The 25,371-nt window shown below is 42.5% G+C and overlaps 1 protein-coding gene and 1 long non-coding RNA gene across 5 annotated transcripts in view; one reads left to right on the top strand and one right to left on the bottom strand.

Moving 5' to 3' along the window:
• Window positions 1-6,375: 6,375 nt before the first annotated feature.
• Window positions 6,376-7,862, bottom strand: LOC308470723. Of its 2 annotated transcripts, none has more exons than XR_013982598.1 (2): window positions 7,711-7,862; window positions 6,376-6,708 (listed from the first exon to the last, which is right to left on the bottom strand). It is a non-coding gene; the product is annotated as an uncharacterized lncRNA (long non-coding RNA). The 2 variants fall into 2 exon arrangements; XR_013982599.1 differs by lacking the exon at window positions 7,711-7,862 and adding an exon at window positions 7,556-7,633.
• A 6,553-nt stretch (window positions 7,863-14,415) lies between these two features.
• CYGB (cytoglobin) overlaps window positions 14,416-25,371 on the top strand; it is a 53,580-nt gene continuing 42,624 nt past the window's right edge. For 2 of the 3 annotated variants that reach the window (XM_080994087.1, XM_080994086.1), the window contains exon 1: window positions 14,422-15,005. In XM_080994087.1, the coding sequence (XP_080850213.1) occupies window positions 14,863-15,005 (143 nt within the window). In that variant the 5' untranslated portion in view covers window positions 14,422-14,862. Of the gene's footprint in view, window positions 15,006-25,371 lie in introns of all 3 variants that reach the window. The other variant, XM_080994085.1, reaches the window with a different exon arrangement.

The following is a 25,371-nucleotide window of genomic DNA, read 5'->3' as shown; positions in this document are numbered from 1 at the left end:
GGATCAAAAAATTATAATAATGGGAGACATGAACGGAGTGGTTTCATTGGAAATGGACAGACTAAGAAAAGGAACAAATAAGGAAGGGAAACTACCTAAGACTTTTTTTACGATGACTAAGAACTGCGGTTTGATCGATATTTGGAGACTCAGACACCCATTGGAGAAGCAATTCACTTATTATTCAGAACCAAATCAGTCAATGTCAAGAATAGATCAAATATGGGTTTCGAATGAACTGACTCCAAGAATCCAAGAAATTGAAATACAACCTAAAGTAATTTCGGATCATAATCCAAAAAAAAAAAAAAAAAAGGAATTAAAAGGTTTTGAGGAAAGGACTTATAGATGGAGAATCAATGAATACTTATTAGATGATCAGCAAACTTTAGAAAAAGCACGAAAGAAACTAACGGAATATTTTGTGGATAATATCAACAAAGGGACAAAGATGAATGTGGTCTGGGACGCAAGCAAAGCAGTCATGAGAGGCTTTTTCATTCAGCAGAATTCATTGAGGAATAAAAATAGAGAAAAAGGAAAAAAAGAAATTTTGAAGCAGATTATGGACAATGAACAAAAACTAATTAGAAAACCAAATAACTTAAAAATTAAACAAGAAATCAAGATCTTATAAACGCAATTTGCAATGATAATAAACAAAGAAGTGGAATGGAATATAAAAAGGCTGAGACAGAAAAACTTCAAATTTGCTAACAAATCAGGCAAATGGTTAGCGTGGCAAATTAAAAAGAGAAAGGAACAAAACACAATTAATAAAATCATTGTAAATGGTGAAGAGACAGTTAACCCGAAAGAAATCAGAAAAGGATTCGTGGACTTTTATAGACAATTATATAAAAATAAAGAAAGGAACAATATAAAGAAAATAGAAAGATTTTTAAAAGAAAAAAAGGTGCAGAAGATCCTGACAGAACAAAAAGACCAGCTGAATGCCCCAATAGAAATGGACGAGATAAAGGAGGCTATAAAAGAATTGAAGAGAGGAAAGGCCCCGGGACCAGATGGATTTACATCAGGTTATTACAAAGAAATGAGAGATGTACTGTCGACACCATTGAAAGAAGTTATAAATAATATTTTAAAAGAAAGAGAGATCCCAGATACATGGAAAGAAGCATTTATCACTTTGATTCCAAAACAAGATTCAGATTTAACACAAGTCAAAAACTATAGGCCTATTTCATTATTGAATACGGATTACAAAATATTTGCAGGGATTTTAGCGAAGAGAATGAAAAAGATACTGTTGAAAATCATCCATAAAGATCAAGCAGGTTTCCTTCCAGGCAGACAAATGAAAGATAATATAAGGAATATAATTAATATTTTGGAATATCTGACTGCGAGGAATGAGAAACAAGCGATATTAATGTTTGTGGATGCAGAAAAGGCCTTTGATAATATAGTATGGGATTTTATGCTGAAAAATTTAGAGTGTATGGATGTGGGGAAAGAGTTCTTCAATGGAATTAAGGCAATATACACAGAACAGAGAGCTAAACTGCTAGTCAATAATGTAATTACAGAGGATATAAAAATATCAAAAGGAACAAGACAGGGTTCTCCGCTCTCGCCATTATTATTTATAACGGTCCTAGAGGTCTTTTAAAGTGCGATTAGACAAAATAAATCAATTAAAGGGGTAACAGTGGGGCAGAATGAATATAAAGTGAAAGCCTTTGCCGATGATCTGGTTATAACAATTGAAGAACCACTGGAAAGTGTAAAAGAAGTCTTGGAGGAAATAGAACAAATTGGAAAAATGGCAGGATTTAGATTGAATAAGAAAAAGACCAAAATAATTGTTAAAAATATGGAACAAAATAAGATAGAAATAATGCAACAACAGACAGAGATAGAGGTTGTGAAAAAAGTAAAATATTTGGGGATTTGGTTAACACCCAAAAATATCGACCTGTTCCAGAATAATTATGTACCGGTTTGGAAGGAAATAAAGAAAGATCTAGAGGTGTGGGGCAGAATGAAACTGTCCTTTTGGGGCAGAATTTCCACGATAAAGATGAGTGTGCTTCCAAAGATGTTATTTTTATTTCAGACTATCCCCATTATAAAGGGGATAGGGATTTTTAAAGAGTGGCAAAAAGTGATTTCAAGGTATATCTGGCATGGCAAGAAGCCAAGAATAAAGCTATTAACAGATGTAAAAGAAAAAGGAGGCTTCGCCCTGCCAGATATGAAACTATATTATGAAGCAGCATGTCTTTGCTGGTTAAAAGAACGGATAAAATTAGACAATGAGGAATTATTAGACCTTGAAGGTTTTGATAACAGATTTGGGTGGCATGCATATTTATGGTGTGATAAGAAGAAAATTCATAAAGGTTTTGGGAACCATATCTTCAGGAATTCGTTGATAGAGGTATGGGACAGGTACAAAAATTTACTGGAACCAAAAGTTCCACACTGGCTATCTCCGTTAGAAGTTATGAGTGTAAAGAAAATTAATATGAGAGGCAATTGGATTACATATGGTGAAATGGTGATTAAAGAGGAGGGAAAATGGAAGATAAAGCCATATGAACAAATTAAAGAACATGTATATGATTGGTTGCATTATTTACAGGTTAATGAAATGTTTAAAAAAGACATAAAAGAATGTGGATATGGAGAAAAAGATTCAAAGTTTCAAGTAGATATAATAAATAATGAATGTAAAATTCTGTCAAAAATGTATAAAATACTGTTGGAATGGAACATGAAAGATGAAGAGGTTAAATCGGTAATGATACAATGGGCCAAAGACTTCGGTTATAATATACAATTTGACGATTGGGAAAAATTGTGGAAAGAAAATCTGAAATTTACTGCATGTACTGCGTTGAAGGAAAATGTTATGAAAATGTTTTACAGATGGTATATCACACCGGTAAAATTAGCAAAAATGTATAAGACATGTAATAAGTGTTGGAAATGTAAAGAAAAAGAAGGAACATTTTACCATATGTGGTGGGAATGTAAGAAGGTGAAAGGTTTCTGGGATGCCATTTATAATGAATTGAAAAAGATGTTAAAATTTACTTTTGTGAAGAAACCAGAAGCCTTTCTTTTAGGAATTACAGGGAAAGAAATAAGAAGAAAAGACTGTAAACTCTTTCAGTATGCAGTTACAGCGGCAAGGACTTTATTGGCTCAAAAATGGAAACAAGAGAAATTACCGACAATAGAAGAATCTTTATAACAGATATATGTTGCAAAAATCTAACAGGTTTTCTTGCCGTGAGGATACAGCAAAGGGGTATAACTCTTGAATTTTTCATACTGTGGTTAAAGACCCAGAAGATGAGCCAGGGTAAAAAGATGGCAGCTCTCCTTTAACCAGAGACATCATGTTTAAAAGCAACCTGAGCAGCAAGCAAACCGTGAAGAAACATAGGAGGGAAAGGAGAGCATGAGATAAGAAACGAAAGCAGAGCTCAAGGTCACTCCCAGAAGATGTGTTTATTGATCATTCAACCTGACTCATTTTCACAAAGGGTGTTTCCAGACTGTCACTATTATCATGTGGGATTCAATTACATACTGGCAAATTCAGGTCGTGAAATTATAGTTTACTGGGAGGTCTTTTGCGATGAACCGGCTTCCCCAAAAGATCAGACTTTTTTGATAAGGAAAGTGATGGGGAAATGCATTGCAATGTCGGATAACACTTGCATTAATGCAACACCATCTAACTTTGGGCTTATCCACACTTGTGCTTGTAACTTTTGTGCTCCCATTTACTTTGCATAGTTCACATGGCGTTGCCCTCAAACACCACCAGGCTCATTGCTTTGCTCATGTAAAATCAGGGCTATGGGATAATCCAGGGATCAGCAACCTTTTTCAGCCGTGGGCCGGTACACCGTTCCTCAGACCATGTGGTGGGTCAGACTCATAGCTGTCAAGTGTCCCTTATTTGAAGGGACAGTCCCTTATTCCAGCGCCATGTCCCGCTGCTGTCCCTTATTGATGGATGTCCCTTAAATGATGTCCCTTAAATTTCAAAGGAAGCAGCTCCTCTCCCTCCCTCTCTCCCTGCCGGCCAGGGAGGAAGGAGGCTCCAACTGTGTTGCTTGGCTGTGTTGCTCACCTAATAAGAAGTCTAAGAACGACTGGGGGGTGGAGCTTGCATGCCTTGTGTGTGGCTAGTTAATGCAAGCTGAGGGGTTTTTTGAATGCTGGACGCCATTTTGTTGCACGTGCTGCTGCAAACTTTGCAGTGCAAAGCCAGGCCGGGGAGCCATCTTAAGTTGAGGCTGCATAGGCCTTGTGGTGCATGTGATTCAGATTCTATTCAGTTGAACCTCTGGTTACAAAGTTGGTTGGACAGTGTTCTCGAAGCTACCAGCATGAGTTTGACCAGACTGCAGGAGGACAGGAAGACTGGAGTGCCTGGAACAGGTGAGGCTGCAGGTCCCTTATTTTGGCTGCTGGTCCCTTATTTTCAAGGCTGCTGGTCCCTTATTTTCAAATCTGTAAGTTGACAGCTATGGTCAGACTATATTTTGAAGGGGGGGGGAGAACGAATTCCTATGCCCCACAAATAACCCAGAGATGCATTTTAAATAAAAGGATACATTCTACTCATGTAAAAACACACTGATTCCCGGACCGTCCATGGGCCAGATTTAGAAGGCGATTGGGCCAGATCCGGCCCCTGGGCCTTAGTTTGCCTACCCATGCAATAAGCTGTGGGAAATCAGACTCCAAAATGTCAACTTGATTTGTTTCAGTGTTTTGGAGTGGGTGGGTTGATCATCACTTTCTGCTAAGCCCCTTTGGCACACCCATCACTTCCTCAATGCTTTCATTTCCAGCCATGCTCATAAATGCTTCCTGCGCGAGGTGTGTAGCCTTCTACGTGTTTTTTTTTCTTCTGATCCCTCAGATTTGCACAAAGCCAGAAAGCAGCTCCAGCAAATCATATCACCAAATTTCCACCCCAGATGTTATGCAGCTATCGGAAAAGTATGCGCTGAGAAGTTACAGTTGCTTTCATTTCTTTTCCCATTGCGCTCATAACTTATTTCCTCTGCAATGGAGGAGCATAGCCTTCTGCTTATTTTTTCTCTTTGGATCCCTCAGATTTGCACAAAACCAGAAAACTGCAAAATTGTGTACTGACAAACACACAAGGGAATGCCTACTGGCATGAACAGGAAAAACCAAAGTTACTCCTCATATACAAATTCAAATACACATCGGTGTGGACTGCTCCAGTCTAATTCACATGGGGGAGAAGATTTAACTAATGCTTAGATGTGGACAGGTATCCCACTGCAAAGAAATCAAGATGAATGCTTTCATTAGGCAACCTGAATTTGATGGCATCATCATCATCATCATTTATTATTTATACCCTGCCCATCTGGCTGGGCTTCCCCAGCCCCTCTGGGCGGCTTCCAACAAAATATTAAAATACCGCAATACATCAAACATTAAAAGCTTTCCTAAACAGGGCTGCCTTCAGATGTCTTCTAAAAGTCTGGTAGTTGTTGTTCTCTTTGACATGTGGTGGGAGGGGATTCCACAGGGAGGGCGCCACTACTGAGAAGGCCCTCTGCCCTGTTCCCTGTAACTTGGCTTCTCGCATGTGCTCGATTTCCCCCTGAGTGACAGTCTGGAATGGCCCCAGAAGTCTGGAGAAGGGAGCTTGTTACAGGTATGCAGCAGGACTGCAATCACCCACAAGCCTATTTCAGCACCTTCTGCAGCAGCGAGCGAAAATGGAGGTTGTCCTGTAATGCACTTGATCTTTTACTATTGTGCTAAAGCTGGAAGGCGCTCTTGTCTGCTTCCAAAGCAGTTTGAAACTGACAAGACTCTGATCCCTTTGCTCCCTGACAAGCAGCAGGTCAGGCTCCTGTCATTTCCAATCCACTCTAGGCTCAACCTTGGCAGAATACGCTCGGGTTGCTTTTAAAAGGGGCAAGACGTGGAAGCCAGAGACGGAAAGCGGGCAGGGAGGCGGAGGGAGGAATACAGGGAAATGGAGATGAGAGACGAGGGGAATGGAGAGTGACAGAAACAGGCAGGGGCCCTTAATTAAAAACCCATAGAAAGGAACAAGTGAGACAAATAGGGAAAGAAGATAAACGAGGCAGCAAAGGGGAAGTTAACAAAAACACAGAGGAAGCATTCCAGGGGAAAGAAAACTAACAAGATGGACTGGTGCGTGAAGAACCAGAGTCGAAATGGGCAGTAGTGCATCTGTCCTTTCCTTGCCAAGTCTGACAGACAGACACCTGTGTGTACATTCTCAGGTACACATTCTCGCCTCATTTCCTTTTTGCCCACTGTCTCCCTCCCCTCCTCAATCTCACTGAACAGAGCAAGCAGGACCAAAACAAACCCAGTTGTGGATTTACTTCAAATGAGGTTATAGATGAATAAATCCTGATGCTGTTTTATCAGTGTGCCTCATTGGTGCCTTGTACCTAGCGGAGTGCATGTCCAGGCTATGCCAAACACATACAAAGCAGGCAGGCTGCTGCTCTGTCGCTTCCTCGCCAAAACTCCACAGAGAGAGCCAACTTTCCATCACTCTGATGGTCTCATATCCTTCATCCACCGACGGGTTCTTAACAGTTGTGGAAACTCTGCTTTGTCGTCAGGGACATCCAGTTGTTTCCCAGAAGAACCTGTAGTTCTTTCCAGGTGTTGCTTTCACACACAACGGGGTTCCTGTGAAAAATGAAATTGAAATGGACTGTGGATTCAATAGTCGTGCCAGGGCACAATGGCCCATACTGCTGTAGTTATTATGAGGCATTACAAAGAATGCAAATAAAGCCTCTTAAAATAGTTTGTAAAACAATATTTTGCGTTTCGATTCTCAGTGTTTTTCTGAACTGGAAATGGAGCCTAACCTTTCCATTCCCTCCAGTAATTTCTAAAGTTGTGGGTCCCCTTCCTGGAATCACTTAAATTTTGAACGGTACTGTTTCTCTCAGATTTCAGGACTTGCTGTGCTTTTGTAATAATGGCTTTCCTTACAAATATCCAAGTAGAGCACAGATGGAGGCAACCCTCAGATATTCTTAAAAGGCAACAGATTTGTTATCCCATGACAGATTCCCCAGGAAGAGGCTCTGCACCGTGCAATAGCTTCCATTCTTCAACTAACTCACCGATCTCTCTCTTTCTCTGCATCTGTCTGCTCTTGTCTGGCATTATCCCTCGTCATGATAAACAATAATGTGAAGGAGAGTGTGGGGCTCTGCCCACTGCCGCCCCCTTCTAAGGACAAAGCTATCTGTAGAGGGCATCTGATCTACCACTGAGATACTGCATAGGATCTATCCATTTATTAGGAAACCCACCCTGATATATTCAGTACAGCTCTCTTCTCCCCCTTATGCAGTTGCTCAGTCAGTAGAGCATGAGACTCCTAATCTCAGGGTTGTGAGTTCAAGCCCCATGTTCGGCAAAAGATTCCTGCATTGCAGGGGATTGGACAAGCTGACCCTCCTGGTCCCTTCCAACTCAACCCAAAATAATTCTATGATTCATTGCAAAATAGGATCCCTGCCTCCTTCCAGTGTGAGAGAGCCAGCGTGGTGTAGTGGTTAAGAGCGGTAGTCTCGTAATCTGGTGAACCGGGTTCGCGTCTCCGCTTCTCCACATGCAGCTGCTGGGTGACCTTGGGCTAGTCACACTTCTCTGAAGTCTCTCAGCCCCACTCACCTCACAGAGTGTTTGTTGTGGGGGAGGAAGGAAAAGGAGAATGTTAGCCACTTTGAGACTCCTTCAGGTAGTGATAAAGCGGGATATCAAATCCAAACTTCTTCTTCTTCCAAACTGCTCCCTTTAGCTTGGCTGTGTCCTCTTCCAATGGCTTTCCTGTTCAAAACACTGAAGGGAGATCTGTGTGTATTGAGAAACCATCTCCCAGCAACTAGCTCTGATGAAGAGGCAGCAACAAAACTCCCTAACAAAGGAATGGGCACCCAGTCATAATGCCATGTTCATAGAGTTGCAAAATCATAGAGTTGCAAGGAATCCCGAGGGTCATCTAGTCCAACCTCTTGCAATGCAGGAATCTCAACTAAAGCATCCATGACAGATGGCCATCCATCCTCCCATGAAAGAGAGTCCACAACCACACGAGGGAGCCTGTTCCACTGTTGAACAGCTCTTGCTGTCAGAAAGTTCTTGCTGCTGTTTAGTTGGAATCTCCTTCCTTGTAACTTGAATCCATTGGTTTGAGTCCTACCCTCCAAATGCCCTTTCCTTGGCATTCACATCTCCTCATTTGGCTGTCTGGCCCAAGTGACTGTTTAGAACATCAACAGATCTTACTGTGGACATACCTACGTATATTTGCACAATATTTGTTGAGGAAAGTAGAGCCCAATAATATAAAGTGTTCATCTCAAATGTTTCTTTGATATTCACGGCAGAAACTAGTCTCACTTGAAATTGTCTTACAGTGGTACCTTGGTTTGCAACCGCTTTGGATTACAACTGCTTTGGATTACAACCACTTCAAGCCCAGAAGTGAGTGTCCCTTTTTTTTGGATTACAACCCATTTTTTTGGTATTACAGTGGTACCTCGGGTTAAGTACTTAATTCGTTCCAGAGGTCCGTTCTTAACCTTAAACTGTTCTTAACCTGAAGCACCACTTTAGCTAATGGGGCCTCCTGCTGCTGCTGCACCACTGGAGCACCATTTCTGTTCTCATCCTGAAGCAAAGTTCTTAACCCGAGGTACTATTTCTGGGTTAGCAGAGTCTGTAACCTGAAGCGTATGTAAACTGAAGCATATGTAACCCGAGGTACCACTGTACAACCAATTTTTGGGGGGAGGCCCCATTGGCAAAAGCTCACCTTGGGTTACAACCTGTTTTGGTTTACAAGCAGACCTCTGGAACGGATTATGGTTGTAAACCAAGATACCACTGAATTTCCATTTTGAAAGAGAACGATATTAATAAAGGTATTAATCCTGTTCAGGAAAGTACCCAGCTACCAGCTGATTCTCCTTTAGTCAGCTTGAGAGCTAAACTTATATCCACAACTTGCAATCTGATTTATTAAATCACTTTAGGGTTCAATATGTGCCCTTAATTCTTTTTCAACACAAATTTCTAAAGGCGGAACTAGTGCACATCTTCTAAAATTCTGAGAAATCATTTGTAATATTTTGTTTGCCAAGATCCTCTGTCATTGATCTGTTCCATCACAGGTGTCAGTTGACCCTCCTGTTTTTAAAGTGATACCGTTACTAATGTTAACTCAAAAAGAAAAGGTTGCCAAGTTGGCCCACAAGGAAAATTCCAAAATTCACATGTTAGCAATGTCTTAAGTAAGCCAGCCAAAATGTTACAAAATATAGTATGCAAGTTCTAGAATTCTCCAGATTTCTTCCTTGGGCTAGATGGTAAACATAACGACAGAGAGGAGTGAGGGGAAAAATTGGCTGATGTTGAAGCTATGGGTGGAGTGCCCTGTTTTGTTTACCATCTATCCTGATAAAGAATTCAGGAGAACTTGAATCATCACATGCTATCTTATAACATTTTGGTTGGCCTGATAAAGTTAACGCCTAAATGTGGATTTTTAGAATTGCTAATAATGTTGTCACAGGGTTCATTCTGTGCAAATCATCTACTCATAGCTTGTGTCAACTTGCACTTTTGAATATTGGCCCAAGTGGCCTTTTGTTCAAACAGCTGTTGACTGTGGCTTGATATGAGGAAAGAGGTACAACTGGTAATATTTGCCAGCAATAATATCCTGCAAGTGAAGAGAAAATTTCTTTCAAAAGTGATCTCTGATTTCATTAAGTCTCCTGAAAGTCTGTCAGTTGCCATGAGAGCACTGGCAGGAGCACCCATCCAAAACAATTAGTGCTTCATTTTGCATGCATTTTGTTGCTGCAGTGTTGGCAAATAATGATGGCACTCTCCACCCCCTCATTGTAAGGGGCAACTTACACTGAGTATGTGCAACCTCCTCTCTCTGCCTCCCTCCCCATATAGTTGCTTCAGTTCCCATTGCAAGGCATCTATTCCTCCTACTAAAGTTTGAGAAATAAAAGTTTTCCCACAGCCCTCTGGAGCATAAGAAATGCTTTTGCTCTATTGTCATGGCAATCAACTGCATGAAGGATTTCCTCAATTATTTCCTATCACCCTGGATTTGCCTGGACTTTCATAGAACGCCCAGCCTCTTGTGCTCTTTCCTCCTCCGTTGGATCAAATTTTGCTGGCTGGGTAATCCCACAGACTCATTTGTTAAACCTTGTGTTTCCAAGATGTCACTTTAATTCTTTAAGACCGTCTTGCTCTCTGTGTGTGTCTCTGTGTGTGTGTGTGTGGTGGTGCAGAGAGAATATCTCACATCATTCATTTCTCAAACTCACCAAAGCCTCGCCTGCATTTGCTGGTGGCTGTTTAAAGACAGAGATTTATGCAGACACCTGCTTTGATCTGAAAGGTTATCTGAAAGATGCTGTTTCCCCCAGGTTCTTTCCCCATCCAGTTTCTCATTGACTGATTCCGTTCTCAGTAGGCCCTCCCTGGACCCCAAGGTTGTGGACAGCTGCCACCCTGTTGCAAATATCCTTTAGCTGATTCAAGGTGATTGAGAGGGTGGTGGCTGGCCAGTTGCGGGAATGTCCGGCTGGATGAGCCCATTCCTATCTGGCCTCATGCCTCAGCACAGAACTGAAACAGCTTCAGTTACCCTGATGGGTGACCTTTGGTAGGAGACAGCAAGTGGTGCTGTGGTCTAAACCACTGAGCCTCTTGGGCTTGCCAATCAGAAGGTAGGCGGTTCGAATCCCTGCGACGGGGTGAGCTCCCATTGCTCTGCTCTTCTGCCAACCTAGCAGTTCGAAAGAATGGCAGTGCAAGTAGATAAATAAGTACCATTGTGGCGGGAAGGTAAACGGCGTTTCCATGCACTCTGGCACTCGTCACAGTCCTCTGTGTGCCAGTAGTGGTTAAGTCATGCTGATCACATGACCTGGAAAGCTGTCTGTGGACAAACACCTACTCCCTTGGCCTGAAAAGCAAGATGAGCGCAACACCCTATAGTCACCTTGGGCTGGACTTAACCATCCGGGCTTACCTGGTGGGGAGACAACTACGCTGTTGATCTTGGAAAACCTCTTGAAGACAATAGGTACCAATAACCATGGTATTCTCCTAGAGAAAGTCTCGGTGAGTTGGGAGCACTCAGTGCTTCCACTCAGTGGAACCCGGTAGTTCCACTCCTACTTACTGGACTTCTGCCAGAGAGTAGCTTGGGAGGACTTTGGCTTGACCACTTGGCAGTCCTGCTGTGGGGTCCTGCCAGTTTCCATCACCCCCCAGTCCCCCATGCTATTTAATATCTATGCAGAACCACTGAAAGGAGACACCCAGGGATTTGGAGTGTGCTTTCACCAATACTGTAGACACATTACTCCCAGCTTTATCTTTGCATCTGAATCAGGATAAGCTGGGCAGCTGCTGAACCAGAGCCTGGAGGCTAGAGGAAGACCAACAAACTGAGACTGGGTCCTACTAAGGCAGGGGTTCTGTGGGTAGGTTTCCAAATCCAGGAACTGGAGGGACAGCCTGTTCTGGGTGGGGTATTGGGGGTAGTGCTCCCCTTGAATGAAAATGTGTATAGCTTGGAGGTTCTCCTCAAATCTAAATGGACACCAAAAGTCTAGTGGCAAAGAGCATTGTGGTTCCCCCAGTGTATTTATCTCAAAAGCCAGTGTTCCACAGTTTCATTCTGTGAAAATAAAATAAAATAATTGCTAAGATAGCCATAGTGGGCTGGAGAACACATTTCAAGGTTGGTAGTGCCTCCTTACAATTGTGGCGACCAAAAAAGTAAAATGGTACAATCTAGGTTTCCTGATTCTTGGGTTTAATTTATTTTATTTTTTATTGTAAGCAATAGATATAGGTCGCCTCTGTTTTTTAAAACTATTATAGTATTATTGTAAGATACTTATCTTGATAGAAGAACTTCCCGGGTCATTCATTTTATGGGTCAAATTCATCATCTAAGGCAGCAAATGGGATTATCCCCACACCCCTTTAATTTAGCAAGGTTTGTGATTTTATTCAAAGTTATGCTGTTGGGAATTAGAAAGTGTACACAATGGGAGAAAGCCAGATTGAATTCAATAGGGTTTAACTTCTTGAGTAAACAAGCTTAGAATGGTACTGGGAATGAACATGTAGATTTCGTCCACACAACAGTCCTGTAAATTGGACAGGGTGAGAGATGGTGAGACCCCTGTTAGTCTTGAGAAGGGATTTGAACCTGCTTTCCACTCCAGAATGCTGCCTGCCTTTCCTTGTAGAGCCATGCAACTAATATTTAGTCAAACATCAGATTATCCAAAATATGAACAGTCAACTCCTGAACGTCCTTCACTGGCAGTCTTTTGCTCAGTAAATTCATATTTGTTTCACACAGCATGATATTAGTCCTTTAAAATGGTTTTCTAGTTACTAGGATAGCAGGCCTTCGAAACAGCATAACCCACTACTCAGAAGTAAGTCCCAGTGGACTCAATGATACTTACTCCCAGGTAAGTGTGAATAGAATTGCAACCTAAATTGCTGTGTTTTGTACCTGAGAAATGCAATCCTTCCTCCAGATGACATTCATCTCTGTTTTGACTGCTGTGTGGTAAGAATATTTGAATGCCCTAAGTACACATTGAATATTGTGACAATCACTAGTGATGGGGTTATGCAATTCCCATTCCCGTTCCATTTTGTGAACACTGAGTTTGAATTTAATATATTTTTTAGGATTAATAGTAATGTTTAGCCTTAAACTGTGTGCTTCCTGTGAACTGGCTAAGTTCCAGTCTGGAGATAATGCAGACCAATGGTGACAGTGGTGGTTTTGTGGGCATCCAGTAGACTTGTTAGAATAATCCAACAGGCCTAGATTATTTCCGGACTTCAGGTTCTTCTTACCCCAGACATTGTAACTGGTGATGTGGAGGGAAGAAAGCTGTACTCTTCCTCTACTATGCGGAAGTGAAGTCCATTAATAACATGCATGGACTCATTTATTGATGTATATACCTGTTTACCAATGCCAGGATGTCTGTGTTATCAACAGTTAACTGGATCTTAAAATTATTGGAGTGGTTACTCCTAATGATATAATCATCATCTGCATTTTTCTGCAACAGCGCTTTCCTACATTTTTTCCCCTTCTGACTGCTGCTCAGGATGACGCTTTATGCATCTGATGAAGTGGACTGTAATATGCCACAATATTTTTAAGTGTTTGTTACATTTATACCTCAACTTTCCTCCAAGGAGCTCAAGATTGTGTACATAATTCTCCTCCCTATTTTATCCTCACAACAACCCTGTGAGGTAGGTTAGGCTGAGAGAGAGCTACTTGCCCAAGGTCACCAAGTGGAAATTTGAACCCGGGTCTCCCAGAACCCACTCTAACACTAAACCACACTGACTCTCTTTAAGGTGCCACAAGACTCTCGGTTGTTTTTGCTGCAAAAGACTAACATGGTGTTGTAACTATCCCTTTTGGGAGGGTTTTGTTTTTGCACCTTTTCTATCTATTTCTTTCCAACTTCTGATGTATTGTCTATTCCTACACACTTGCAAGGGGACTGAACACCACTATTTTTACCTCAAATGAGTTGAAATGTCACACATGCAGGCTGAATTAAACCAAAAAAATCTACACAGCATTTTCACCACCACCAAACAGCGGAAATGTTTGTCCTTGCTTCTAAACCCACTCTTCCACCCTTGCCTGGAAACCACCCCCCATGCTTTCCAATCTTTATTATTATTATTATTATTATTATTATTATTATTATTAAAGTCAATAAGTGAATCCGCAAATATGTTTTTATCACACGTGCTTAAAATCAGATTATTCCTCCGATATCTGATTCACAGTTTAGATGATGGCAGGGAAATATTTTATAATTAGAAACATTTCCTTGGAAGCCGGGTATAATTCAGATTCTGTGGAAGATAAACATTTATTTAATAGCGCCTTCTCCCAGCCCCAGCCCCTTCAAAAAAGACACAGGGTAGCAAGGATTTTTGCTGCTGTTGATAAAAACAATCTCCTAAGGAATATGGTGGGAATCCGAAACCTCTATCTCAGCTAAGCCAGCTGTTGGGATAAGTTTAACTGCTCACTTCAGATGCTCCATTTTCTCTGAGCTGTTTACAAATGGTGAAGGAGGGAAAAAAAGGAGAAATCTCAAGTCATAAAATACTCAAAACAGGAGAATTTGACACTGAAGAGCACCTCTCTCTCTCTCTCTCTCTCTCTCTCTCTCTCTCACACACACACACACACACACACACTCTGAAGAGGAGGAGGAGGAGGGGGGGAGAGGGAGGGCGGGGGGAGGAGAGAGAAAAGTGAGCTCACGTTGACACATTGGTAAAAAGGCTGGTCTTGCAATGCCTTTGAATATTTTACTTTTTGTCAGTTTCCCTTCAGAGTCATACACGCACACGCACACACAAACACACACACAAACGCTGAGCTGAAGTGAACCACAGCAAGGGGCTGCACTGGAAGATCTGAAATCTGATCACACACACTCTCTCTCTCCCCCTGATTATCTCTTATTACATACCTCTCTTTCTATATAGACAGACACACATACACACAGAGAGAGAGTGAGAGGAAGCCAGGAACAGTATCAGCCACACCACCCACAAACAGAACACCTTATCTCTTTTTGCTGGATACACACACACACACACCCGCACGCACACACATAAAAAGGACACACACACGGAGAGAAAGAGAGACTCTCACAAACCCCTCTCTTTCCTCCTGGCTTCCCTGGAAGATTTTGCTGGCTGTTTTTCATGGAGAAAGTCCAAGGAGAAATGGAGATTGAGAGATGGGAAAGAAGCGAAGAGATGTCAGACGCAGAGAAAAAGGTGATTCAGGAGACATGGAGCAGAGTCTACGCCAACTGCGAGGACGTTGGGGTCTCCGTACTGATCAGGTATTTACAATGGCACACAAGAAGCCAATAAATAAATAAATATGCAAGCAAAATCGATCAAGGGCTGGGTGGCAGCAACTGTTTCCCTCCAGTTGATCAGTTCTGGCTGGGAATGATTTCACTGCCTTTTTGATTTCAAGATACCAGAGAAGGGGAAATAGCAGGAGGAATACCTCTGTTGCTGTAGTTGATGGGAATCAATATTTCAGCCAGAAAAGTCATCTTATCCTTGTGGGTGCAAAGGGGAGGGGGGAGGGTCGAAGGAAGGGATTCTGTTCTGTGGTTCTGATTTAGCTTTTTGCTAATGGAATTAAGCATACACCAGATTCCTGGGTGAAATAAAGCAACTTGCGAGCCAAGATAAATCCGAAACAAGGCTGCCGAAGCTTGTCAGTACCATCTGCTCATCAGCTGGGGTGCAATGTCAGTATAAAAGATAATGCTGAACTTGTCTCCTGGGGCTGGCATGAAGGTTGCCGGTCCAGAGGGATGGAGGTCCAGGAACATTTAAATGCAAGGTGGCTGCACAATATTGTGAATGGTTACACAGCAGAGGATATTGAGAGTCACAGAAATCTATCCGAAAGGCAGGTGTGTTTATATGGGGCTATCCAGGTGAAACACATAAGACGAGAAGCATAGGTTTAAAACAGACGTGGGTTCTCACCAGCCAAGCCATGAAAACCGTTCATTTGTATTTAGCTTATTTTACTCCTATGCACTTCAGTGAGAAACCCTATTTGTAAATAGCCCCCAGGTAAGAATCATAGAATCATAGAGTTGGAAGAGACCACAAGGGCCATCGAGTCCAACCCCCTGACAAGCAGGAAACACCATCAGAGCACTCCTGACATATGGTTGTCAAGCCTCTGCTTAAAGACCTCCAAAGAAGGAGACTCCACCACACTCCTTGGCAGCAAATTCCACTGTCGAACAGCTCTTACTGTCAGGAAGTTCTTCCTAATGTTTAGGTGGAATCTTCTTTCCTGTAGTTTGGATCCATTGCTCCATGTCCGCTTCTCTGGAGCAGGAGAAAATAACCTTTCTCCCTCCTCTATGTGACATCCTTTTATATATTTGAACATGGCTATCATATCACCCCTTAACCTCCTCTTCTCCAGGCTGAACATGCCCAGCTCCCTTAGCCGTTCCTCATAAGGCATCGTTTCCAGGCCTTTGACCATTTTGGTTGCCCTCCTCTGGACACGTTCCAGTTTGTCAGTGTCCTTCTTGAACTGTGGTGCCCAGAACTGGACACAGTACTCCAGGTGAGGTCTGACCAGAGCAGAATACAGTGGCACTATTACTTCCCTTGATCTAGATGCTATACTCCTATTGATGCAGCCCAGAATTGCATTGGCTTTTTTAGCAGCCGCGTCACACTGTTGGCTCATGTCAAGTTTGTGGTCAACCAAGACTCCTAGATCCTTTTCACATGTACTGCTCTCAAGCCAGGTGTCCCCCATCTTGTATTTGTGCCTCTCATTTTTTTTTTGTCCAAGTGCAGTACTTTACATTTCTCCCTGTTAAAATTCATCTTGTTTGTTTTGGCCCAGTTCTCTAATCTGTCAAGGTCGTTTTGAAGTGTGATCCTGTCCTCTGGGGTGTTAGCCACCCCTCCCAGTTTGGTGTCATCTGCAAATTTGATCAGGATGCCCTTGAGTCCATCATCCAAGTCGTTGATAAAGATGTTGAATAAGACCGGGCCCAAGACAGAACCCTGTGGCACCCCACTAGTCATGTGGTTTGTGGCTTTCCCCCAGCTATAATGTCTCTTCAGTGTTATTTCCATAAGTGGCCTTGTTTTGTTATTCTGAAACTGCCCAGGACTCTCTTGGGCATGTCACAAATGCACAAAGAGAGAGAGAGAGAGAAATAAATCATTGCAGGTAAGAAGGGAAATCAGGCCTGAGATGCTGGTTAGAGACGGGAGGCAACAGCAACAAGCAATTTTGGAGCTAATTGAAAATGCCTCTTTGGGCTTGGATTCAGAACTCCCTCTTCAAAACACAGCAGGGGCACCAATATTTTCTCCTCCTTGAAGCCTGTAATAGTTTGGCTTGGGGGAGAGAGTTAAGTGGGGAAGTGATACAGGGGGAATGATTAACCCCTCTTGCAACACTGTGTTCCAGTCTAATTCAAGGCCTCTCATGGCTGCTTTTAAGTTTAAAAAGGCAAACATTGGGAGATCCAATCATAGATCTGCCATATCACGTGTAGGTAAGTGAACCTGCCTCCAGAGATAGTCACTCACCCACCCATTTATCATACTGATTGGCTCTAACCCTACTGTCTTCTGAGCTGCTTGAAATGTTTGCAGAACTTCTTAAAGGCGTAGTCTTGTAATTAATTGACTTGAGCTTGATGAAGAATGAGGAAGATTTTAGACCTTTGCCCAACAGCTGCGCATATCTATTCAAATGTGTGCTGATGTTTTCTTTTCACCTTTCCCCTCCTTTAAAGTTTCCTATCAGAGTTTTTCTGTAGGAAACTGGAGATGATGTTAGAATAGTCCTTCGCTAAAAAAAAACCCTCCAAGGTCTACAATCTTTTACACAGATAAACAGTGTCATTGCAATTGACCAAATGGGATAAAAACAGAACTGCATCCCAAACCTTTACGCAAGTTCTCTTTGAAGCAAAATACCCATATATCCAGAAATGGCTCCCTTGAATTCACACAGAATTACCCTTTTCTACTTACTTATCATAAAAATAAATACATTATGCAAGTTACATTGTTTGAAACAAAGCATATCCCTTCATATCCATGACATGAAAAGTTTTGCCTGCTAAATATCTTAAGTTAAATGCACTGTTGATGCTTATATAAAATGCTAATGGTTTTATTATGTGACCTGGCCTGAGACCCCTGGGTATAGGGTGATATATAAATTCTAATAATAATAATAATATAGCTAACATTTACAAAATCTACAGCTTCATAAAATAGAAAAACTACCCTATTTTTGTTTTTGTTTTGTTTTTAAAACACCCTCACAGCCTTGAAAATTTGCCACCGTGCTTTTTCCTATCACTTGCTCTCTTACAGAGCAACCCTATGTAGTAGCCTCTGTCACACATATAACACCCTGGTGAAAGAAAGCCTAATTTCTCCCCTACAGCAAACCCTCCAGACCCACTTCACACACCAACTTGACGCCATGCCCTGGTGGAATTCTCGGGTCCCTGGCTACTTGTTGATGCCTTCTGATTCCTGACGGTGATGAAGATGATCACCAGGACAGCAGCCGAGACCCCCAAAGTAGTTCCCACAGTGAGCCCCACATGGGCAGGTTTCTCCCAGGCCAAGACCAGTGGCTTTGGCAGGCCAGCAAGCTCCATGTGGCAGTCTCTGACCTGGGAGTCAATGCTGACCCAGGCATGGTAGGTCCTGTCAGAATTGGGAGCAATGTCCCTGGATAAAGGGCTGTTCTCCACGGCCTCCACATCCTTCCTCCAGGTGGTGTCGATCTCTTTAGGGGTTTGGCAGATGAGGGATTTCCACCCGGAAGTTCCTGCTGTGTCACCTTCCCCACTGGGGGCTCTGTCCTGAGCAGAACCTCCTTCCCATGGTCCAAGTATTTCTGCAGCCACTCAACGCAGGTCTCCTCCAGGTAGCCCTTCCTGTACTTGTTAGTGGCAAACTCTGTATCCAAGGACCTCTTGGTGATCTGGGCCTCCATATCAGCTGACGTCCAGGTGAGGGTGTCCTTGTCAGAGCTGATGAAACCCCCCCGTCATGGGCACACTGTCAAAACTCTCTTTTGCCCCCATCTCGCCTCAGCCGTACATGTGCTGCAGAGTGTGGAACCCTTTGCTCTGGTTGTAACTATTCCGCAAATTCTCCAGGCTGGCTTTGAACCACAGCTCCCAGCCATACAACATTTGGGTATATCTTTCCCAGTACTGGGCATCATCCTTCTCCACTTTTTGCCAATTATTTTTTGTTGATTTTCCATTAAGCTGCTCTGAGCCCGGCCTTGGCTGGGGAGGGCGGGGTATAAATAAAAATTATTATTATTATTATTATTATTATTATTACAGTATTATTAAAAATTGCCATCAAATTAATACAAATTTAATACAAATTTAAAAGCTGACTTCCCACCCCCTCCCAGATGTTCCTTCTTTTTCCCTCCGTCCATTGCTGCTCCAAGCACATTAGCTTTTCCAACTTTCATTTCATCATTCAATAAAATTAAACCCAATCATATTTCAAGAATATTTCATCTCCCATCTCCCTTCACATCAGCTGTACAAGTACCAATTTCTGCGAAGACGCTTATATATTATTATAACCTATCCGCAAAATAATCAGGTAGAGCAGATCCTTTTTTATCTGTCTATAATAATCATTAATCAATAATTTAAAATCATTTCCCTCTGATAACCTCTCGGGTAGAGCTCTTCCTGAGAAAAACAAATCCTACTCTCTCTTTTTTAACAACCTTTCCACTTTTTGCATCCGGGGCACTGCAAGCTTTTTCCTCTTGTGTATCGCTGTCATAGTAAGCAATGGGTTGGTCAACCATATATGCCATAGTGGACATACATGGGGCAGCCCATGGCAAGGTTCTGACGCAGGAGTGTAAAAAGTACACCTGAGGTGGGAGGAAGAGACAGCACAGTGCAGTGCAGCAGCAGCAACAGGATTGAGGAGGGCCAGCAGTGGCCTTGCATCTCGACAAAATGGAATGTGTGTGTGTGTGTGTGTGTGTGTGTGTGTCTAGCAGTGTCGTTCTTAACCCTCTTGCTGTGCAGTTGTCCAGGGTCCAAGGTTCTGGGCTGTTGACTCACTGACTCACAGCCTCAGGTTCCCGCCTTATGAAAACACCAAGCACACTCAGATTACCGGAAGATATATTTGCCCATTCATACATACCAGTATATCCCATACTGGTAGCAGAAAATGACATGCCAGCTTTTTAATTTACACAGATTCCTGGGTATGCATAACAGCCATCTTTCAAACATGGAATCACTGAATTGTAAAGTTGGGAGGGACTGCGAGGGTCATCTAGTCCAACCCCCTGCAATGCCGGAATATTTTGCCCAATATGGGGCTCGAACCCACAACCCTGACATTAAGAGTCTCATGCTCTACCGATTTGGGGCTATGATCCATAGGCCATAAAATACATAACACTATCCTGCTGGGGCAAGCTAGCAACTGTAGGGCAGACCCAGTATTCCATTTCCAAATTCCTAGATTCTGGATTCCTAGATTCTTATCAGGCAGCTGGTTTTCACTGACCTGAAGTCAGTTACAGCAGCAGCAGGTCAACTTTATATTTCAATATGGCAGGTTGACATTAAATGCAGATCCATGTGTGACAGACGGCAAAGGAAGCAATACAGATCCCCTCTGGCCACGAGAAGTGTGGTTTGTGGTGGAGTGCAAAACCGAAGCATATGCTCATAGTAAAGATGTCAGATTACCCGCTTGCCATGTGCAAGGAGCAGCGAGAAAGAGTAAACGCAGCTGCCCTGTGGAGAGCAAAAACACTGAGCTCCCCTTAAAGGCTCTTTCAAAAGAAACAGTGGAGGGAATGCTAGGGAATGTGTGAAACTTCTGTTCTTTTTCTCCTCCCCGTACTAGATCTGAGCTAGTATTTCTCCCTGAACATTTTCCACAAATAAGGGTGGAGAATTTTGAGAGGTTGTTTGTGTGCACCTTGAAGACCTCACGCTCTCAGTTGCCTAGAGAAAGTATTGGTAGTATCTTAGATATTCTTAGTTGGTCTCTAAGGTGCTACTGGAAGGAATTTTTAAATTTTGTTTAGATATTCTTGCTTTTCTGAATTACTTCTCCTTCCCTTTTTCCTCCTTTTGAAAAAACAGTCATGCAAACAAGGGCACTTTATAGAGTGAGCCGGCACATGTGGATGCGCAGATACATGTGCCGGTTGTGCAATTTGCATTCCATGTTGCTGATATGCCTCGAATCATAAGCGCATGTGAGAAATCATGAGTGCATATGAGAAGGAAATCAAAGGTGGGTCTGCAAGCAAACACATGTACCTGGTTCAGTACGAGCCATACGTGGAAAAAAACACACATTGTTTTGCTTGTTTGTGATTGATAACCCATATATGGCCCAATCCTGCTCTAGCTGCATGTAGTTACACATAACTAGTTGAGCTATTTGTGTATCGGAATGCGTATCAGAATGCAGCGTTGATGGATATCTGTACCCAGATGCTCATTCGGCCTCTTGTGTTTCCCCTCTCCATGGAACATCCATATGCCAATTATTTAGGCATACCCTCCCACAGGAAAGTAAAGGAGATAAAATGCCACACCAGGAAGGTCCAGGATTAGTGTCCACACCAGTGGCACAACGATATCCGCATGAGAAATTGAATATGGCAGATTGCTGCAGTGTCCCTACCTCTTCAGATTTGCTGTTATACCAAACCAATGGCAATTAGATTCGTAATGCACGTACAGGTAACAGTTGATACCTGTAGAGAATTGACAGTGGATTCGTTGGGTGCCTGTACAAAACAGCTGCAAAATGTTATTATAACTTAGCTGAGGAAGTCGGAGAAAAGGAATAATGGTACAAAAGAATGAGCCATGGAGCTGGAGGACAGCAGCAGTGTTGCGTACCTTGTTTCTTACAGCGCTCAAGCTGAAATTTCCAAGCAGGGGTCCACACGACAGCGTTTTAAAGAAAGATTAAGTGATCATCAACTGCTGTTCGTGATATCACTCAACAGATCTAAAAATCACTTAGCGGGGAAAGGAGAAGGAACAAAAATTTGCGTCAGGGGATAATCTGCTCTTAGTTTAGATTTCTCAGATATAGAAGAGGAGCTTTAAAAAATAATTTTCTCCTTTACCTCTCACAAGACTAACTCCTACATACAGCAGCAATGTTATTTCTGGGTCATTGTGTCAACAGGAAAACCGTTCCTAACTAGAAACCAATAGTCAGGAAAGAAGGATTTTCTGCTTTCCAATGTACGGCTAGGTGCTAAATGCGGCAATGTGACAGAGCAGAGAGATGTTTGGGTGCTCAGCCACAACATTTGAGCTGAACCAGTACTCCTCAGCCAAGCTTACATCACAAGACTTGTACCTTTGACACTGAAAATCACAGTAGAAATGGCTCAAAATATAATAAATCCTGCTAAAAACAGATACGTTTTCTCAAGTTTGAGAGACCTACTATCCAATTCCAAATATAGTTATTGTTACAAAGTGAGGCCCATTAATTCCAAGTGACAAAATTCTAAGAAAGCTGAAGTTGTGTGCGTTCCACAACTAAGGCCAACCATTTTAACGGTTTCTTCAGGAAGCTCTTTGTGTGCATCTTGATCTTGCAAATGCATTCAGCGTGATTCCAGAACAGACCACTATCCAAGTGCTGAGGTGTCTTCACAATTCAAGGCTTCCAAACCCTGGCTGAAGCACAGACTGAACATATAGATGAGCCATACACAATATCAGGGTATACCTGAATATTTGCCAAATGGCAACTGCAAAAGATCCATCTTCTGGTTGGTTTGGGGTGGGGAGAAACCGTTACCTCTGCTGATCAAATGCTGTACAGTGGTACCTCTGGTTACATACTTAATTCGTTCTGGAGGTCCGTTCTTAACCTGAAACTGTTCTTAACCTGAAGCACCATTTTAGCTAATGGGGCCTCCCGCTGCTGCTGTGCCGCCGCCACACGATTTCTGTTCTCATCCTAAAGCAAAGTTCTTAACCCGAGGTATTATTTCTGGGTTAGCTGAGTCTGTAACCTGAAGCGTATGTAACCTGAAGTGTATGTAACCGGAGGTACCAATGTAGTTTGATACTGAAGGGCTTTTTCATCTAGCTGAAGAAGTCTGAGCAGGCAGGGATTCCAATGCAGCCCTCACAACCAGTAAAAACATCTCAAGGTATACACTGAGCTGGCCCTGCCAGGTAGCAGGGTGAAGAAACCTGCTTCTGGTGGCATCGTGAATGTCTGTATGTGTGTACACTGGATAATAGATGAAGGCAGGAATTGATGTGTGACTGGTGCAGCAAGGCTTTTTATAATGTTGGTGCTGCAGGAACAGGGCCTCCACTTCAAGTAGGAAAATGCCACACTGTGGCACTATCTATAAAACAGTTACACCTGCTGTAGTTCCATTGCCTTTCACATCTTTCCTGGGTAGTAAATCAGCACCAGTTAAAAACACGCCTCTTTGCCCAGGCTTTTCATGAGTGTTGAGTTAAGGTACCAGATTTTATTCCCTGGTGCATACTTTTGCTTGAGGGGGAGGTTTAATTGGATGCTTTTAATTGTTGCATTTGAGGTTTTTATTGTTGGTTTCATGTTGTAATCTGCTCTGAGATCAATCTAATGAAAGGCGGGGTTATAAACTGAACATATAAATTATTATTATTATTATTATTATAGTACAGTAAAACATATTAACACATGAATTGTGTTCTGGCACCATGTTCAATGAATTCACAATACTATTAATATTATTAAACAGTATTTCAGTCTGAATGGTCTTAATAAACTAAAACTTGGATGAAAACGTAGGTTGATATCTTTAGACTAGTTGCTCTGAGGTAAAGCCAGATAGGGATTACGCCAGAGCAAACAACTTGAAGACTACAGTGGCCTTCAAAAACAACCTTCAAAATAGATGAAGGCAGGAATTGATGTGTGAATGGAGCAGCAAGGCCATTCAGTCTATAGACTGAAAAGAATACATCTGGCAATGTAACCAATATATCTTTCCATGAAATTTAACAAAAGCCCGCTGCCAAACAGCACCGTTTGTTTGCAAGGGAAAACAAGGTAGGGTGAAGTGATCCTACCATGCATTGATGGCCTCCTGTTTCACTGTTGGCAAGATGGGAGATGTTGCTGGAGCCAATTTTTCTCTCCTTCCTTCGCGTGGACAATGAGAGGGAACAAAATATGCCAGACCCAGGGCTGGTGTAGAGCTGTGCACTTTCTGTGGGCACATCAAGGAAACAAAGAGGCTTTCGATGAGGTGTGTCTGCACTCACCCCTGGCATGCATCTTTCCTCCAACTCCGCTAGCGGCACATTGCCGGGAGAACATCTATGCCAGCACATAACGGGAATAGCTGTCATCCTGCTGGCATACCTTCATCTCTGCCGGTGGAGCAGTGCTCATGCCACAATGCTAAGGGCCCTGAACTGGCTTTATAGAGAGTACAGGGTCGCACACTCAGTGTGTGAAGTCAGGCTCACTTCGTAATTCTACTTCTTGCTCATGGAAGCAGCAGAGACACTTCTTATCAAATAGCTTGTAGAGAATAATGGAAAAGAAATAAGCAGGTGTTGTCTTATTAACCAATGTGTCCTATAACATGTTAATACTGATAAAAATCCTAAGAACACAAATGACTGAGCATGGGCATCCACATACAGTGGTACCTTGGTTCTCAAACTTAATCCGTTCCGGGAGTCCATTCGACTCCCAAAACTGTTTGAAGACCAAGGTGCGGCTTCCAATTGGCTGCAGCAGCTTCCTGCACCCAAGTGGAAGCCGTGCCAGACGTTCGGCTTCTGAAAAATGTTTGCAAACCGGAACACTTACTTTCAGGTTTGCGGTATTCGGTAGCCGATTTGTTCGGCAACTAAGCCGTTCGAGAACCAAGGTACCACTGTAGTAAGTTTGTAGCAGTTATAGAACAGGCACTATTCTTTTCATTGTTTGTTGAAGCTGCTTTCAGTGTTTCACTTTTGCCCACCTCTGGAAAATGTCTTGCAGGCATCCATGCAACTGAGAAAATGTCTTCTTTTTCTCTCTCACCCTTTCTCTTTCCAAACTTTCTTTACTTGACTTTCCTGCTTTTCGTACTGCCTTGAAACGCTCCCACCCATCACTCACACTATGAAAGGATTGGACTAGGGTATTATACCTATAATCACTGGCCTAGTTAGCACATCACAGTAAACTATAGTTACTATTTTATCATCCACACACCAAGCTGGATCATTTCCCCTCCCCACTTACTCTGGGAAGGAATGAAACACGATGCCTCCCTTATTGTTATCTCTCAACAAACTTTGGCTGCAGATTGAAGGTTGTTTGGAGCAAAACAAATCACAACCCCTAGTTCAGACATAAAGCCAAGTCAAGGATCATGGCTTGTTTCCCCACAGCATGAGCCAGGAGGAGCACAGTAGAGCGAAGTGGGAGCAATTTACTTGTTCAAGGCAGGTTTGTGCTTTGCCAGGGGTTGGACTAGATGACCCTCAGGGTCCTTTCCAACTCTACAATTCTGTGATTCTGTGAACGAGCTCACTGAATGTGTCTTGACTCTTGGTGTTCTTGAATTCATTGGAATACTTTCAGTATCATTTCAAACTCCTGCTTTTTACAGATGTAATTTTA

The sequence above is a fragment of the Podarcis pityusensis genome (assembly GCF_964106645.2).
Source record: "Podarcis pityusensis genome assembly, chromosome: 2".
Classification (NCBI taxonomy): domain Eukaryota; kingdom Metazoa; phylum Chordata; class Lepidosauria; order Squamata; family Lacertidae; genus Podarcis; species Podarcis pityusensis.
The sequence above is the reverse complement of the archived record's forward strand: the minus strand, read 5'-3'. Positions and strand labels throughout refer to the sequence as shown.